The 19,578-nt window shown below is 41.6% G+C and overlaps 1 protein-coding gene across 7 annotated transcripts in view; it reads left to right on the forward strand.

The window, feature by feature from the left end:
- LOC110534728 (uncharacterized) overlaps positions 1–18,597 on the forward strand; it is a 45,706-nt gene extending 27,109 nt beyond the window's left edge. For 3 of the 7 annotated variants that reach the window (XM_090187443.1, XM_090187445.1, XM_090187446.1), the window contains 3 exons: positions 3,447–3,611; positions 4,023–4,134; positions 8,240–12,372. In XM_090187443.1, coding sequence (XP_090043569.1) covers positions 3,447–3,611; positions 4,023–4,134; positions 8,240–9,204 — 1,242 coding nt within the window. In that variant the 3' untranslated portion in view covers positions 9,205–12,372. Of the gene's footprint in view, positions 1–3,446; positions 3,612–4,022; positions 4,135–8,239; positions 12,383–14,404 lie in introns of those variants that run through there. The other 4 variants (XM_090187444.1, XM_090187441.1, XM_090187442.1 and 1 more) reach the window with 4 other exon arrangements.
- The last annotated feature ends 981 nt before the right edge of the window (positions 18,598–19,578 follow it).

The following is a 19,578-nucleotide window of genomic DNA, read 5'->3' on the forward strand; positions in this document are numbered from 1 at the left end:
CCTGGCCTTCTTGAAAAAGTAATCTCCTGCCAGCTGGGTTCCAACACCTCGAAGGGGATGGTGGCTTCATTGGTTTGAGTTTTGCCATCTCTTACAGCTCATTTTCATGCCTGGGGGGGTCGCTGTTGACTCCACGAATGTGCTCCTCCACCTCTTCCTTTGTTGCTTTGAGCTCTCCTGAACTTTTGTCCCCCAGGGGTTTTGATAGATACTGGAAGGGCAAAGTCTGTCCTCTCCTTCATCTGCCTCCTTCTGTCCCTGCGATGGTATTCACCTCAGCACAAGGTCTTAATACGCTCTCTCAGATTGTCTCAGATCTCCTTCAGTGCTGGTTTCGCTCCCTCCCTTACTTGGTGAAAAGCCTCATTCAGCCTCTGCAGGTCGCGTCTTAGGGTTGTTATATTCTTCAGACATCGGTTTTCTCTTGGCTTGATGTTCGTCTTGAATTTCCTCTTTTTCCCAAAGCTGTCAGCCCCTATGCTCTTGATGATACTTGACATTGCTCAGATATTATTCCCTACATCTCCTGCGAGTGTTACCTCCAGCACTTGATCCACGTCTTGGTCGAACATGTCCCATTCCTTCTTTGCTGACACATTAGGCCATCTTAAGACCGATAGGGCCTTAATGATCATGTGCTCTTATAATCTCCACCCAGCACAGCCAGAAGAGGACTGGCTACCCCTCGAAGCCTAGTTCCTCTAGGTTTCTTCCTACAGTGCCTTGCGAAAGTATTCGGCCCCCTTGAACTTTGCGACCTTTTGCCACATTTCGGGCTTCAAACATAAAGATATAAAACTGTATTTTTTTGTGAAGAATCAACAACAAGTGGGACACAATCATGAAGTGGAATGACATTTATTGGATATTTCAAACTTTTTTAACAAATCAAAAACTGAAAAATTGGGCGTGCAAAATTATTCAGCCCCCTTAAGTTAATACTTTGTAGGGCCACCTTTTAATGCGATTACAGCTGTAAGTCGCTTGGGGTATGTCTCTATCAGTTTTGCACATCGAGAGACTGAATTTTTTTCCCATTCCTCCTTGCAAAACAGCTCGAGCTCAGTGAGGTTGGATGGAGAGCATTTGTGAACAGCAGTTTTCAGTTCTTTCCACAGATTCTCGATTGGATTCAGGTCTGGACTTTGACTTGGCCATTCTAACACCTGGATATGTTTATTTTTGAACCATTCCATTGTAGATTTTGCTTTATGTTTTGGATCATTGTCTTGTTGGAAGACAAATCTCCGTCCCAGTCTCAGGTCTTTTGCAGACTCCATCAGGTTTTCGTCCAGAATGGTCCTGTATTTGGCTCCATCCATCTTCCCATCAATTTTAACCATCTTCCCTGTCCCTGCTGAAGAAAAGCAGGCCCAAACCATGATGCTGCCACCACCATGTTTGACAGTGGGGATGGTGTGTTCAGCTGTGTTGCTTTTACGCCAAACATAACGTTTTGCATTGTTGCCAAAAAGTTAAATTTTGGTTTCATCTGACCAGAACACCTTCTTCCACATGTTTGGTGTGTCTCCCAGGTGGCTTGTGGCAAACTTTAAACAACACTTTTTTATGGATATCTTTAAGAAATGGCTTTCTTCTTGCCACTCTTCCATAAAGGCCAGATTTGTGCAATATACGACTGATTGTTGTCCTATGGACAGAGTCTTCCACCTCAGCTGTAGATCTCTGCAGTTCATCCAGAGTGATCATGGGCCTCTTGGCTGCATCTCTGATCAGTCTTCTCCTTGTATGAGCTGAAAGTTTAGAGGGACGGCCAGGTCTTGGTAGATTTGCAGTGGTCTGATACTCCTTCCATTTCAATATTATCGCTTGCACAGTGCTCCTTGGGATGTTTAAAGCTTGGGAAATCTTTTTGTATCCAAATCCGGCTTTAAACTTCTTCACAACAGTATCTCGGACCTGCCTGGTGTGTTCCTTGTTCTTCATGATGCTCTCTGCGCTTTTAATGGACCTCTGAGACTATCACAGTGCAGGTGCATTTATACGGAGACTTGATTACACACAGGTGGATTGTATTTATCATCATTAGTCATTTAGGTCAACATTGGATCATTCAGAGAACCTCACTGAACTTCTGGAGAGAGTTTGCTGCACTGAAAGTGAAGGGGCTGAATAATTTTGCACGCCCAATTTTTCCGTTTTTGATTTGTTAAAAAAGTTTGAAATATCCATTAAATGCCGTTCCACTTCATGATTGTGTCCCACTTGTTGTTGATTCTTCACAAAAAAAATACAGTTTTATATCTTTATGTTTGAAGCCTGAAATGTGGCAAAAGGTCGCAAAGTTCAAGGGGGCCGAATACTTTCGCAAGGCACTGTAGGTTCCAGCCTTCCTAGGCAGTTTTTCCTAGCTACTGTGCTTCTGCATTGATTGGGGTTTTAGGCTGGGTATCTGTATAGCACTTTGTGATAACTGCTGATGTAAAAATGACTTTGTTATTGATTGATTTCACAGGCTGGTCTCTCCTGTGTTGTTCTGTACATATTGTCTTGTATGTTGTGTGCCTTCCCTTTCCTGTTGGTTCTCTGTCTCCCCTGGTGCATCAGTGATGTTCCGATTGCCACCCCTTGCCTGATAGATCTTCAGACCCCTCTCGTTTTTGAAAATCTTTACACATCTGTAGACCCGAAATAAATTGTTTAGCTGTTCCGTTGTCGGTTGTCCTTCATGAGTGGTCATAACAGTCGTCTGTCCTGTACATCGGTCATCCTCCCCCGCTCTCGCCCGAGAGTGGTATCTTTCCATAGCGATTGATAGTGGGTACCTTCTTGGGAAGGTTTTGATTAAGCCTGCCAAGAAAGATATTTAATGTTATGCGACTATTTTGCTTCCACTGGTCCTGGGGATCTTAAGGTCAATGGCATCACTTTACTACCAGGACATTTTAGCCAAAAACCTGCTTGCCTGAAGCTAACCCCGAGCACATATCAAAATCCACATCGAAATGGTAAATTGACCACAAAATGTACATTTTGCAATGGTCTTGAACCTCATTGAAAACCTGTTTTTGAATTGAAGAGGGCAGTCCATAAGCACAGACAAAGGATATCAAGGACCTGGAAAGATTATGCATGGAGGAATGATCTCATATGCCTCCCAATGTGTTCTCCAACTCATAAAACATTTTGGAAAAAGGCTGTGTCGTTATCCTCGCAGGAGTAGGGTGCTGGAGTATTGAAATAATTTTGAAACCTATCTTTTTTAGAAGAGAGACATTCCTTGTTAAATCTTTCTCTGAGGGGTGGGTAAACATTCCATGTTGAAAGTGTGTTTATTATAGTGATGGGTAAAAATCAATACAGTTACATATCGCAATACATAGCACCTAAGTATCGTGATAATATCGTATTGTGACATCCCTGGAAATTCCCAGCCCTAGTTTAATATCTGTGTGTGTGTGTAATATTTATTACCTCTCTTCCAGGAGGAGGAGGGTCCAGAGGTGCTGCTGGTGAAGGAGGAGGGCTGTGAGGAGGGTCTGGGGAACCCAGAGGGGACCATGGTCGTAGAGGACAACCAGACTACACCACCACCTGAACCCACAGAGGAACCAGCTGAGCAGCACAGGACCACATACAGTCTCACCAAGGTGAGCCCACTGTGAACTACTGTCTGAATGATATTAGGTCAGGGCCTGTATACACAAAGCCTCTCAGAGCAGGAGTGCTGATCTAGGATCAGTTTAGCATTTAGCATTTTAGATCATAATAGGTAAGATTATATGGAAAGATCCAAGATCAGCACTTCTACTCAGCCTCTTTGTGGATACGGGCCCAGGTCTTGATTACTTTTGTTTTAAGTGTGGAACCATGCATTTGAATTATCAAACCATTAGTGTCGAGTAATCAAATCAACTAACACATTTGCATAGTATCACATCAACTAACATGTTTGCATAGTACTCATAGCAATCCCTCATTGCCCAATCAGAAGATGTTCCATAGCAGGGTGCTCATATCAGCTTTCAATCCAACATCCTCTCACTCTGTATATCTTACAGTCAGTAGACATGGAGGATGGGAAACCTGATCTGCTGCTGGTCAAAGAGGAGACAATAGAAGACGGACCAGAGAGCATTGACTTGCTGAGTGGACTAAAGATGGGGGAGCAAGGTAAGGGAGAAATGCAAATAGCCTACATACAGTGCCTTCAGAAAGTATTCATACCCCTTGACTTATTCCACATTGCGTGTGTGTTGCAGCCTGAATTCAAAATGGATTCAATATTTTTTTTTTCACCCATCTACACACAATACCCCTTAACGATAAAGTGAAAACATGTTTTTAGACATTTTAGCAAATTTATTCACACCCCTGAGTCAATACATGTTAGAATCACCTTTGGTAGTAATTACAGCTGTGAGTCTTTCTGAGTAAGTCTCAAAGTTTTGCACATCTCGATTGTACAATATTTGCACATTATTATTTTTACAGTTCTTCAAGCTCTGTCAAGTTGGTTGTTGATCATTTCTAGACAGCCATTTTCAAGTCTTGCCATAGATTGTCAAGCTCATTTAAGTCACAACTGTAACTAGGCCACTCAGGAACATTCAATGTTGTCTTGGTAAGTAACTCCAGTATATATTTGGCCTTGTGTTTTAGGTTATTGTCCTGCTGAAAGGTGAATTTCTCTCCCAATGTCTGTTGGAAAGCAGATTGAATCAGGTTTTCCTCTAGAATTTTGCCTGTGCTTAGCTCTGTTTATTTTTATCTCCCCCCAAAAACTCCATAGTCCTTGCAGATGACAAGCATAGCCATAACCTGATGCAGTGGCAGCCACCACCATGCTTGGAAATATGAAGAGTAGTACTCAGTGATGTGTTCAACTTGCCCCGAACATAACACTTTGTATTCAGGACATACATTTATTTAATTTATTTATCACATGTTTTACTGTAGTGCCTTATTGCAAACAGGATGCATGTTTTTGAATATTTTCTGTTCTGTACAGCGTTCCTCCTTTTCGCTCTGTAATTTTGGTTAGTATTGTGAAGTAACTACAATGTTGGTCCATCCTCAGTTTTCTCCTATCACAGCCATTAAACTCTAACTGTTTTAAAGTCACATTTGGCCTCATGGTGAAATCCCTGAGCGGTTTCCTCTCCGGCAACTGAGTTTGGAAGGATGCCTGTATCTGGGTGTGACTGGGTGTATTGATACACCATCCAAAGTGTTATTAATAAGTTCACCATGCTCAAAGGGATATTCAATGTCTGCTTTTTAAAAATTGTACCCATCTACCAATAGGTGCCCTTTGCAAGGCATTGAAAAACCTCCCTGGTCTTTGTGGTTGAATCGGTGTTTGAAATTCACTGCTTTGCTGAGGGACCTTACAATTATCTGTATGTGTGGGGTACAGAGATGAGGTAGTAATTCAAAAATCCTGTTAAACACAGGTATTGCACACAGAGTGAGTCCATGCAATTGATTATGTGCCTTGTTAAGCACATTTTTATACCTTAACTTATTTAGGCTTGCCATAACAAAGGGGTTGAATACTTATTGACTCATCTTTTCATTTTTTAAATAAATTTGTAAACATTTCTAAAAACATAATTCCACTTTGACATTATGGGGTATTGTGTGTAGGCCAGTTGTAAATTGTAAATTGTAAATCCAGGCTGTAACACAACAAAATGTGGGAAAAGTCAAGGGTTGTGAATACTTTTTGAAGGCTCTGTGCAAATGACGTGCGGTGAGGTCTGTCCATATGAAAACTCTTCCATATGGGTGACATTCCCCTTGTAGCAGGGCTCCAGACTAACATTTCCCCCTGGTTTTTCAATTGGTGGCACCAGGCCAGGATTTAGTTGCACCCATTTATTTTTGCCGCATCACGCAATATAAAAAATGAGTAGGCCTATAATATAAAGTCATTCACAGAGGGCTTTATTAAAACGTCTAATAGACTACTGAGATGGTATTCACTAAATAAGTTAAAAAAATATATTTTAATGTGCAATCAGTGATTGTCATGCATTTTGGGTCGACACTTATGCTATTGTTGTCGCCAGTTGCAGGGTGTTTCCTCCGACACATTAATGCGACTGGCTTCCGGGTTAAGCGAGCAGTGTGTTCAAGAAGCTGTGTGGCTTGGCAGGGTTGTGTTTCGGAGGACGCATGGCTCTCAACATTCGCCGCCTCCGAGTCCGTACCGGAGTTGCAGCGATGGGATAAGACTGTAATTACCAATTGGATGTCATGAAATTGGGGCGAAAAGGTACAAAAAAAAAATGTAAGATAGGGCTCCAGAATTGTCATATATTTTTTTCAATAGAGATTAATTAGCAATTTTCTGTGCTATAATATCATAGACTAATTTGGGGCTAATTCACCACCTGAGTATGTGGAAACCGAACACATTAGCTAGATCACTAACTCTAAACATAATACCCACTCATAGTAGCCATGTATGAATCTAAAAGTACATTAAAGGTCCCAAAAAACATTGCAGTTGTAGCCAACCGTCCGACGAGGCCTATGCACTCGCAACGGCTAATGCACATTTCCCTCGCTCTGTATCTCAAAGGCATATCAAATATCTTTGTAAAATAGTTGCTGTTGACCTCATCATTGAGAGTGGAGAAATACAGAGTATAACACTTAACCAAGGAAAGGAAGTTCACTAAAGTGGTCAACCCTGGCTCTCGTCTGAACATTGATATTGTCCAGTATATGTAGTAGATTTGCCCCCTCTCTACACTGATCGTCTGTTTACTACGAGTTCCTCTATCTGCCAGGCCCAGTTCATTGCCTTTCAGCTCGAATTGCTCATAGAAACTATCAGTCTTGTAGCGGCTGTTCCAGTGCTATCAGAGGTGGAAAATTTGTTCTCGATCAGCTTAGATGGAAAGCCACTGAGGATGGTTAGCTGACTCTATAGCTACATCTTTAATCTTTGTCCTCATGCCTGTAGGGAAGCCAAAGTAATTACGCTACCCAAGAGTGGTAACGCTGCCTTTACTGGTTCTAACAGCAGACATATAAGCTTGCTGCCAGCTCTTAGCAAACTTTTGAAAAAAATGGCAGTTTACAATCGAAGAAAAAAACAAGTTATTTAGTCTCCTCAACATGCTCAACAGCCACACCATTCATTACACGATTCAGCTGAGATCTTACGGAATGTTTGTACCCAATACAATGCTCTTAGTTTTAGAGGTGTTCAGGAACAGTTTATTACTGGCCACCCATTCTAAAACTTTGCATGTTGATATTCCATTTCTGTTGTTTATTCAATGCCAGATCTATATGTGAGCTGCCAAATGTCTTAAGAGCTACCGTATCTGGCTTTGGATGTGAGAAAGATTTGTCATGCTTGTTGAGTGCTAAAGGCAAGTTGTTGGAAGTCGCAGTAACCAGCTCTGTCCACATGCTGTCGCTGGCGGAGAACAGCAGGCAGTAGAGTCGGCTGCTAGCTTCGCTGCCACAGTCAGAGCCAGTCTTTCCGTTGATACCACTAAGATTGAAAATATTTATTTTCTGTCACTTCCTTTGATGTAGGTCCCTAAGCTCAGGTTTTGATCTTCCATCCCTTGTTTCGCAAGAAAATCCAACTTTGAAAACTGTTTCAGATGCAAAGTGTTAGTCATCCTGATCAGCTTACTTTAGCTAGCAGTAAAACTAACATAACCGCCAAAAAGGCGGCAGATGACGTGACGTCCACAGGCAGGAGCAAGCTCTGTCTATACTCCTGCCTAACCCATTACTTTTTTCATTCCAATACTTATTTATTATTTGAGTGCAATGAAAATGAATGGGACATATTGACACATGAAAGGCAGCGAAGCTCTCTGCCTGCCTTTTGAGGTCCGTTAGCTGGCAGTATAAGGCAGAAAAAACAGACGCGCAAGTCATGTCAGTGCCTTGCATTGAGTTTGAAGGGTGGGAAAAAGGGACACAGTGAGGCTGCCTTTCTCCCTGGCCTACTTGGGCATTTTGTACCAGATCACTACACATTTGGGAAGATGACAAGGCACTGCCTACTCTGAATGCACGTCACTATTTCTTACAGTAATAGATCTTCAATGGGAATAGTGATGTGCCTGGCTATTTGTTCTTATTTTTCTTCATTCATAAAATTAAATCAATGCAACTTATGTTTACAAACAAAACACACATGTTATAATGTAGGAACTTGACCAGGTAATTGACAAAAAATCTCCATATGTCGAGTTTTATGACATTTTTTTTCTGTCTATTTTCTATCCTCTTCCTGCAGGTGGTTGGCTGGAGGCTAACAGAGGAGACTGGGAAGCCATCTTGGATTCCCAGACCCAGACTGGTGCAGCCAAGGGCCCAGGGGACAACATCACTGAGCAGGCCAGGACCAGAGGTGACATAGTGGAGGTCAGTGGATGGGACAGAGTCCTCAACTCTGGGCTGGGGAACAACATTGTTAACCACAACCAGAAACAGACAGTCGAACACAAAACATCTGAATTTAGTCTCCATGACAACAGTCTGGCTGAGTCCAGGGCAAGGCGTAGATTTGGTCTGCAGGGGCAGAGGGGTGACCGTATGCGGCTAGAGAGAACAGACACCGACTCGGCTAGCGATGCTCCGTCCTGCTCCTATAGTTCTTATTCAGAGAGACTGATGACGCCTCAGGTTAACACCCTAACAGGTGCTGCCTTCAGCCTGCCTTCTGTAGGATCTATCAACTGGAACATGGACCCTGTGACAACACAGACACTTCCTGGCCTTCATCCTCCTCACACTCCTCTAATGTTAAACCAGACCTCAGACAATGCCAGTGCCTCAACACTAAATGGCTACACAAGCCCATTGACACGTGACAGTAGTAGAGACGGAATCAGTAAAGGTGGCATCGCCAAAGAGAAGCGCTTCATGTGTTCGTTCTGTGGGAAAGCCTTCAGTTTCCCCAATCAGGTGAAGATCCACCAGAGGATGCACACGGGGGAGAAACCATTCAGCTGCCACTTGTGCCGGGACAGCTTCTCCCATTTGTCTAGCCTGAAGAGGCACCAGAGAGTCCACACAGGGGAGAAACCATACCCGTGCCCGCAGTGTCAGAAACGGTTCTCCCACCAGCACCGCTTGAAGATACACTTGAAGATCCACACGGGAGAGGGGCCGTTTGCCTGTACACACTGCGGGAAGAGGTTCTCAGAGAGGAGCTACCTCAGGATACACCAGCAGAAAATGCACACGGCCCATGTATAGAGTATTGTAACATGTAATGTAGTACTAGCTAGTTTGTTTGTAGTTAATTATTTTGGTTGTGGATTTATAAGGAACTGGATGAGGTGAACTGAGGAAAGAATGAGTATGATGAGGCAGAGTAGATGATATGGTGGTGGTTGGTGTGATGGTGGTGTCTGTAAAAATGCTTCACTGATGAAAAGGGACAACCTTGTCCCTTTAGGTTGATATTGGTATTTTATAGTGAAATAATGATAGTGCCTTAATTCATGTTTACTTGTCATAAAGATGTGTGATGTGATGTTGAACCTTTTCCAATGTCTTCTAAAATGTATTTGATCAAAGCGAGTCTACCAGATTTAAGGAAAAGGTAATGAAGTTATTCTACTTGTCACGTATCGTTTTGCATAAAAGAAGTACTGTACTTTATGTTTGAGTATATGCCCATGTTGAAATGAAATACAAAACTGACTCTGGTGGTGACTGACATTTTGAATCATTGCGGGGGACAGAGTGCCCCTTATCTCAGTCGAACCTAAACATTATACTTAATTCTTAAATCAACACATGGAATTTTTTTATAATTCACTCCAATGGCTCCATATTGTTAGGTACACTATATATTCGGAAAGTATTCAGACACTTTCCCTTTTGTGATGTTAGTCTTATTCTAAAATTGATTTTTTTTTTAATCTCTTCAATCTATACACTACCCCATAATGACAAAGCAAAAACAGGTTTTTAGAAATGTTTGCTAATTTATTAAAAATAAAGAACAGATACTTTATTTACATAAGTACTCAGACCCTTTGCTATGAGATTCGGAATTGAGCTCAGCTGCATCCTGTTTCCATTGATCGTCCTTGAGATGTTTCTACAACTTGATTTGAGTCCACCTATGGTAAATTCAATTGATTAGACATGATTTGGAAAGGCACACACCTGTCTATATAAGGTCCCACAGTTGACAGTGCATGTCAGAGCAAAAACCATGCCATGAGGTCAAAGGAATTGTCCGTAGAGCTCAGACAGGATTGTGTCGAGGCACAGATCTGGGGAAGGGTACCAAAACATTTTCTAAAATGGAAAGAGTTTGGAACCATCAAGCCTCTTCCTAGAGCTGTCCGCCCGGCCAAACTGAGCAATCCGGGGAGAAGGGCCAAGAACTCGATGGTCACTCTGACCGAGCTCCAGAGTTCCTCTGATCTCTTTCAGTCCTCATTTGGACTAATCTTCCAAGAGTCCTTAAACATTAAAATCCAATTTAGAATACAAACATATTTTCACATTTAAACACTTACAAATAGACATAATACACTAACATATTTACCCGATAAATACTCAGTCTAAAAAGATATTGATTCTTCCTCTACTTTAGTCCAATGCAACAATTCTATTATATTTAAATGGTTTTAAAGTATTGTTTAATTGTATATATTGAGAGGTTTCTGGTTTGCTCAGTTAAATTTTCAATTTCTTTATTGCTCTAAATTGAAATGTTATTTAGCCTATTTCTCTTTTCTGTCTGGATAACATAGATGGTGGACAATCTATTCCTAGTATTTACTGAATGTCTGTCTCTTAACAACTGAATACCGTTGTGAATAGAGTTTGCACGTTTTAAATGGTGTATATTATGAAATAAATTATGCACGTTTTTTTCAATTATCTTGTTGATTGATGACCAACCAAGAGCATTGCTCATGACTACAATAGAACCATATCCCCACCTGAAAACAATCCTTGCTGCTTTGTTCTGTGCAATCTGCAGCCTCCTAATTTCACTTTATGATGCATTTCCCCAGACCACAGAACAGTAGTTCACCTGACTCTCAATTAATGCTTGTGTTATATTCTTAAGAATCTTTCCTGGTAAATATTTAGCTATCCTTCTGATCATGCATGCTGTTTAGATTTTTTTTTTTACATAGATGAGTTGAGGCAACCATGACAAGCAGTTGTCTAGCTGCACTCCCAGTAGTTTGGTTTCTGCCACTTCCTCAATTTGTACTCCCCCCATACTTAATTGTATCCCATGCTGTGTTGGCCTTTTCTTAGTGGAACAGACCAACATAACTTTGGTTTCCTTGGTGTTTAAAACAAGTTTGTTCCGGCAAACCCACTCTCTGATATTCTCCAAATCTCCTTGTAAAGCTTGCTGTACCTGTTGAACCGATTGTCTTGCTGTATAAATTGTAGTATCATCTGCAAATATCGTAGCTTGCATTACAGATAAGGCATAAGGAAGGTCGTTGGTATATATTAAATAAAGAAGTGGCCCAAGGCAACTGCCCTGTGGTATTCCACAGTTTAAAGCATGAGGGGAAGAAAATGAACAATTGATATAGATGGACTGTTTCCTGTCAGATATGACTGTACCCAATTCAATGCTACCTTCTTAACACCATAATGCATTAATTTGGTCAATTATTTAATGATCCGCTAAATCAAATGCTGCACTAAAATCTAAAAATAGTACACCCACAAACCTGCCATTATCCACAGCGTTGAGCCACTGGTCAGTCATGTCAACCAATGCAGTGGTAGTGGAATGGTTTTTGTGATAAGCATGCTGATTGGCTGTAATCAGATCATTATTTTATGTACTCCCATATTTGTCTACTCACAATACCCTCCAATATCTTACTGAGTATAGGGAGTAGACTAATTGGTCCTATTGGCAGGAGTAATGGGTTCTTTACTGTCTTTCGGGATAGGACAGTTTCGCATGCTTCTATACATTTGCAAACATCCCCTTTTCCAGTGACCAATTAAATATATATTTCAGTGGAGCTGCAATCTGGGGAGCAGCATAGCGAAGTAAAAAAATTGTCCATAAGATCATAACCTGTAGATTTACCATCGGGTAATGACTTCAATAGGTTTAACACCTCCTCTACTGACACCATTTGTAGACTAAAAGAGCAGGTCTTGTTGCTCATAATATGATCATCAATCCATTGGACAATAGCTTGTTTGGAAGAATGTATGTCTACATTATTGCTCAGTAAATTCATTTTCTTTGTAAACAAATCTGCAAAATGATTGGCAACATCAGCTGGTTTTGTTATTGTTCTCCCGCCAACCTCCACACTAGATGGGCATGATGAGATGGATGTACCAAGTAGGCCCTTAACTGTATTCCATACCTTTTTTAGAATCATTTTTACAATCAATAAAAGCATTTTTGTAAGATAACGTTTTTTTTCTTACGATTCAATTTAACTGCATAATTACATAATGTTCTATAATTCTGTTCATCAATTTCTAGTTCTGATTTGGCTGCTAAGATCTTTACCATATTTCTTTGAGAAAAAGCCTCACCCAGTTCATCATCATTCCATGGAGATGGACGTGCCCCAACTGTACTCTTTCTTACTGGGGCATGATGGTCCATTACCTCAGTGAGCAAATCAATAAAACATTCTGTAGCGTGATTTAAATCATCCTCTAGATAAATCAGAACCCAGTGTATAGCAGCCAAATCATTTTGAAATAGCCCATGAGGAAATGTTTGAAAATGTATCTTGGACCACAATCCTAGGGGGTTTCTTTGGAACCTTGGTGTTCATGGTTATGGTCACAATATTGTGGTCTGTCCAGCCCACTGGCATTGATCTGGCTTTTAAGCATTGCATTGGTATATTACAGAAGATCAGATCAATGCATGTGTCTGAACGATGACCCAACTTAGTTGATGATCTAGTAGTATCATTAACCATTTGTTTCATACCACAGTTCTCGGCATATCTCATCAATTTAGTTATATTCGAATTATTATGATCCTTCCAATTTATATTAAAATCACCCAAGATAAATACATCTCTGTTGCTATTTGTGGCCTGGTCAAACCCAGTGCATAAGTCATCCAGATAGGACACACATCCTTCCAATATGACTGCCTGGTGAGGCACATGTACTTGAGCCCATAGTGCCTCTACTTGACATACATTAAGGTCATCCCTCCTCTTAAAAGGTATATGATTCTGAATGTACAGTGCTACACCTCCACCATTCCTATTCCTGTCTCTTCTCAGTAGACTATATCAATTAATGTTAATTTGCCCATCATTTACAGATGCATCTAAATGCGTTTCGGTCTGAGACAAAATAGGAATATTATTTATGTTGACCAAGTTACAAACCTCATGTATTTTGTTAGGAAGGCTACATTAACCTGAGCTATATGTAAAAGTTTCCTTGTCAAGTGCAGATCAATAGATCATGTATTCATTATAGTTGAAGTTGTTATGATACACTACAACACAAACTCAGATTTGAACATTAAATTCAAATTGCCAGGGAGTTACTCTAGAGTCCCGATACAATTGCCCGTTGATGTAAAGTTTATCCATAACCATGGAGACTCGTTGATTGGTGGCAGATGTTTTTCAGCGGCAGGGATTGGAAGACTAGTCAGGATCGAGGGAAATATGAACGGAGCAAAGTACAGAAAGATCCTTGATGAAAACCTGCTCAGGACCTCAGACTGGGGCGAAGGTTCACCATCCAACAGGACAACAACCCTAAGCACAGTGCCAAGACAACACAGGAGTGGCTTCGGGACATGTCTTTGAATGTCCTTGAGTGGCCTATCCAGAGCCCAGACTTGAACCCCATCGAACATCTCTGAAGAGACTTGAAAATAGCTGTGCAGTGATGCTCCCCATCCAACCTGACAGAGCTTGAGAGGATCTGCAGAGAAGAATGGGAGAAACTCCCCGAGTTACCGGTGTGCCAAGCTTATAGCTTCATACCCAAGAAGACTTAAGGCTGTAATAGCTATCAAAGGTGCTTCAACAAAGTACTGAGTATAGGGTCTAAATACTTATGCACCTTTGGGATGAATTGGAACGTTGACTTTGAGCCAGGCCTAATCACCCAACATCAGTGCCCGACCTCACGAATGCTCTTGTGGCTGAATGGAAGCAAGTCCCCGCAGCAATGTTCCAACATCTAGTGGAAAGCCTTCCCAGAAGAGTGGAGGCTGTTATAGCAGCAACGGGGGGACCAACTCCATATTAATGCCCATGATTTCGGAATGAGATGTTCGATGAGCAGGTGTCCAAATACTTTTGGTCATGTAGTTTACTTAAATCAGAGTGTTAGAGATGGGCTTGACTATGGTTTGCATTTTATAATATGTAATGTTTCCGTGTGTACAGTAAAGACTTTCTTATATAGATCTTTATATGCTCTTCTCTGAATGTTGTGTTTACAGTCTGCAGTCCATGAGGACCTGCTGATATCCAGTGTTGCTGGTGGGAGAGACTGGACCTCTGAAACAGCTGGTCACAAACTCTGGCACCGGATCGGAACCCTGGATCAGGAGCCTTCGCTCTTACTTCCCGAGTCAGAACCGGGACCGAACCACAAAGGACAGAGACTCCACCACCACACAGAACACAACCAGTGGACAGGTGGATTGAATAACCTCAGTCCTGGTGGTCATCAGAGAGACCAAGGATCCAGTCTGCAGCCCAGACCCTTCTCTTCACAGACTCAGTGCAGGGATGAAGCAGGGCCTGGGGCTGATGGAGATAGACCCTCCTGTTCCTATGATACAAACACCACAGTATCCATGATGAACAGAGCAGGTCACCCTGGGCTTCAGCCTTCAGAGAGAGTGGTGGGAGACCCATCTGGTGGTAGTCTATCAGCAAGTCTGTCTTCTCCTTCAGGATATCATCTAATTCCTGATGATTGGGTTCATAGAAAGCCTGGACCTGGGTCTAGCCTTCCTCAGCTACCTCATGGTTACCCCATAAATACAGACAAGGTCAGGATGGGCGTTCACCACGAGAGGTACCTAGCCTATAACATAGCAGAAAATTCTAACAACACCCAAACAATGGCTAGAGGTCAAGGACGGAGCTCAAATACTCTTGCTTCTACCTTCTCTGGTGTCATTGGGTCACAACGTGGGGGGCCGAGCGTTAGGACTGATGCCAACAAGCCGTATGCCTGTCCCACGTGTGGGAAGTGCTTCGCTGAAGCGTACTATGTGAAGATGCACCAGACTGTTCACACCAAGGAGAGGCCCTTCAAGTGCAAACTATGTTACAAGAGCTTCTCCTTCCTGACTAACCTGATCAGACATAGGAGTGTCCACAATGGGGAGAAATCGTAGCACTGTGGCTTGATGTACACAGGGGATATCTGGGAACCATTCTTTAGCTGACATATTACCACTTACCCTTCATTAACCCTTTTGTTAACTTGTCATTTGAAACAGGCTAGTAAATACCTTGTTTTTAGAGAAATTGTAAACCTAGGCTAGAACTAGAAGAGTTGAATATTTACCTTACTGGAGGTGATGTAGTCGTATTATTTTCTATTCTGTTCTAGCTAACACTTCTTTCTAAACAAGTCTGCTCTCAGCTTGAAAGATACTGATCATAGGATATCTGATGTGTATTGTCATAAGAAGTACCGTATTTCAAAGAACAGCAAGCATACCTTTAACATACCCTTTGAGGTATGACGCAAACCAATAAGATACATTTTCTTCAGAGTAAACGGAGGTAGGTGGAAAGGGGAAGAGATGACTCTGACACAATGGCGGAAACTGATGTTTTGTTTGAAACTGCTGGCGAGTGAAGATGACAGTGAGAATGAGTGGGTTTCACTGGAGAAAAAGAAAGGAAACAAGAGAAGTAAAGTAGTGGTGGACAATAGGACATTCTTAGACTGTTTTTTGATCGGAGTGAGGGTTTTGGACCAATGGAACCTGGGAGATCCATTTGAAGTGGCGTCAGTGACAAGTCACAAGATCACAAGATGTGGGCTTATTTTTTATTTTTTTTTGTGTGTCGAGAAATGACATGTGTCTCAATCAATGAGAGAAGACTTGAAATAGACAAGATGGCGGCGTACACATTGTTGGATACTTCGTGGAGCAAAAAAACAGTATTTATTTTAATAACAGAGCATTTATCTCAATTCAAACGGACCCCTTGCAACTGGACACAGACATTTTATGGGACACGAATTGAGGACGAAGAAAATGATCTGTGCTACTCCAAACAGTACCTATCCTGTAACACCCATTAATGGATACCAAAAGGATTCGGATGAATCACATCTGGTGTAACAATCTGTAGCTAAGGATGTACAAGGAATCCTGTACATTAAGGTACTGCCCTCACAGGCCCCTGAACCTGTGTATGGATTTGATTTGGATTGGACTGTGAGTGACTAAATAAGTGGGATGGTTTTAATTGATCTATGTTTGTATTTCGTGTATTGTCACCCCCGTGGTCCACACGGGCAGAGGCTGTTCACCTGTACACACAGCGGGAAGAGGTACTCAGAGAGGAGCTACCTCAAGATACACCAGCAGAAAAACCATTCCACTCTGTCATAGAAAGTAACCATTCCACTTGATAGCTTCTGATGTTTAGATCAAACCCTGCATTAGGAAAAAGGAAACCGCACACTGCTCTTGACAGTATCACTGATATTTAATAAGCTTACGTATCGGCCTTCGTCAGAGCTTTTGTGATTTAAAAACAATATGCACCCTTATGTAGACCTGGACACACCCACATCCGTTCCACACATCGAATAGGGTTGGAGGCAAAGGAAAAACAAATAAGTGCTACCAAATATAACAATATGCATTTCATAAATATTACAAAAGTGTATAAATAAGACGTATTGAACACGTCTGTAAAACCACAATGAAGACATAGCAAGTTTATTTTGTTTATGGGAAGGATCTGAAAAAGAGCTGTCAGATTTTATGGCACTACTCAATGACATTGACCCCAATCTCAAATTCACTATTGAACGTGACATTCAACGTGTTCATTATCTCGATATGTGGATTGAGAAATCAAATGGAACCCTGTTTACAACTCTGTATAGAAAGAGAAACGGACAGAAATACTCTATTGCAGGGGGACAGCTTCCACCCTGAGCCATTCCACCCTGAGCCACTCTTTTTAAGAGGACTTCCAAGAAGCCAATGTTTTAGACTGCGCCGTATATGCCACTCCACAGAGGATTATCTAGAAAAAGCAGCGGAGATGCGCATTAGGTTTCTAAGAGGAGGCTATTCGTCACAATGTGTGGATGAAGCTCATAATTTGGCATTGGAAAAAACACGAGATGAACTGTTACAAAAAATACCCGCTAAAGAACACTCCGTAATGTTCACAACTACATATACTTTGAATTCGCGAAAAGTGGGAGGTGTGGTCAAGAAACACTGGCATATTTTTACCCAGTTTTGCCGGCTGAATTTAAAAATCCACCACTTATTGTGTATAGGAGAGGTCGCAATTTACGCGATAAATTGGTTCATGCCAACTGCCAGCCCAAAGAAAATCAGCCAGGCTCTTTTACGCCCTCTACCAAATGGTAGCTATAAATGCAGAGGATGCGCACAGTGCAACAATATGATGAAGTGTGAATATTGTGTGACTATGTGAATATTTCTGCCACCCACACACAGGAAAACGGTTCCAAATAAATGACATTATTACGTGTTCCACCACCCATGTTATTTACATTATTTAATGTACATGTGGGCTCTGCTATTTCGGTAAAACCTCCCGCTCTCTCAAACAGAGAATTGGTGAACATTAAAGTTCAATCAGGAGAAACGACATGGATTATCCAGTCGCTGTACATTTCAATGACTTGAAGCATGACATTTCTACCTTTTTAGATTTTGTGGCATAGAGAAAGTTACGATATCAGACAGGGGAGGGGATATTAATAATACTCTGAGTAAAAGAGAATGTTTTTGGATTTCACCCTCCAGACATTATTTCCTAAAGGACTTAATGATTAAATGCCTATGTATGTTATGTTGTGAATTTGAACATGAATGTGCATAAGTAAGATTACTCTGTTTTTCGTACAATGACTAATGAAAACTTGCTATGTCTTCATTGTGGTTTTACAGATGTGTTTCATACATCTTATTTATACACTTCTGTAATATTTATGAAATGCATATTGATATATTTGGTAGCACTTATTTGTTTGCTTCCAACCCCCTTCGATGTGTGGAACGGATGTGGGTGTGGCCAGGTCTACATAAGGGTGCAAATTTATAAAAATCACAAAAGCTCTGACGAAGGCCGTGAGGCCGATACGTAAGCTTATTAAATATCAGTGATACTGTCAAGAGCAGTGTGCGGTTTCCTTTTTCCTTCATCTTGTTCAATTGTTGCCATGCACCTGCAAATAAGATTGCTCAGATGTGCGAGTGCCTTTTGAACATTGTTGTCAGCAGAAAATATCATTTGGAATTGTTGCCATCCACCTGCAAATAAGATGTTGAATATTCCTGGGTAGGATCCAGTGTTTGTACTGTGTAGGCTAAATGATATTCACAAATTCCTTTTTATTACTTTCATTCAACTACTTTATATTTACCTAAATACATTTTTAATGAGAAAAGTTCATGTTCAAGTTCTTGCTGTTTTGATGTTTCAATGTGTCACTATGGGATTTGCTTGGGGACAGATTATTTGTTTGAAGTATCCAATCACACATCATCTGTTGGAGACAGAGAGGTCAAGTAGCGCCCACTGGTCAAGGGCTCTGCTTTACACAGAGTTCCCCTGTCCAGTGTCTGTTATTTTGCCCATCTTAATCTTTTGTTTTTATTGGCCAGTCTGAGATATGGCTTTATCTTTGCAACTCTGCCTAGAAGGCCAGCATCTCAGTCGCCTCTTCATTTATACACTTATACACTTTTTTTCACTATTGACATTGAGACTGGAGTTTTGCGGGTACTATTTAATGAAGCTGCTAGTTGAGGACTTGTATAAGGCGTCTGTTTCTCAAACTAGACACTAATGTACTTGTCCTCTTGCTCAGTTGTGCACTGGAGCCTCCCACTCCTCTTTCTATTCTGGTTAGAGCCAATTTGTCCTGTGAAGGGAGTAGTTGGGGAGCATCGGTGCACAGCTATTTTCAGGTCTCTCCAGAGATGTTCGATGGGGTTCAAGTCCGGGCTCTGGCTGGGCCACTCAAGAACACAGACTTGTTCCAAAGCCACTGCTGCATTGTCTTGGCTGTGTGCTTAGGGTTGTTGTCCTGTTGGAAGGTGAACCTTCGCCCCAGTCTGTCCTGAGCGCTCTGGAGCAGGTTTTCGTCAAGGATCTCTCTGTACTTCACTCTGTTCATCTTTCCCCCAATCCTGACTAGACAACCAGTCCCTGCCGCTGAAAAACATCCCCACAGCATGATGCTGCCACCACCATGCTTCACCGTAGGGATGATGCCAGGTTTCCTCCAGACGTGACGCTTGGCATTCAGGCCAAAGCATTCTCCGGTTTCTCATGGTCATAGTCCTTTTGGTGCCTTTTGGCAAAATCCAATTGGACTGTCATGTGACTTTTACTGAGGAGTGGCTTCCGTCTGGCCACTCTACCA

Source organism: Oncorhynchus mykiss, chromosome 10, assembly GCF_057628025.1.
Source record: "Oncorhynchus mykiss isolate SJ-2025 chromosome 10, ASM5762802v1, whole genome shotgun sequence".
Taxonomy (NCBI): Eukaryota; Metazoa; Chordata; class Actinopteri; order Salmoniformes; family Salmonidae; genus Oncorhynchus; species Oncorhynchus mykiss.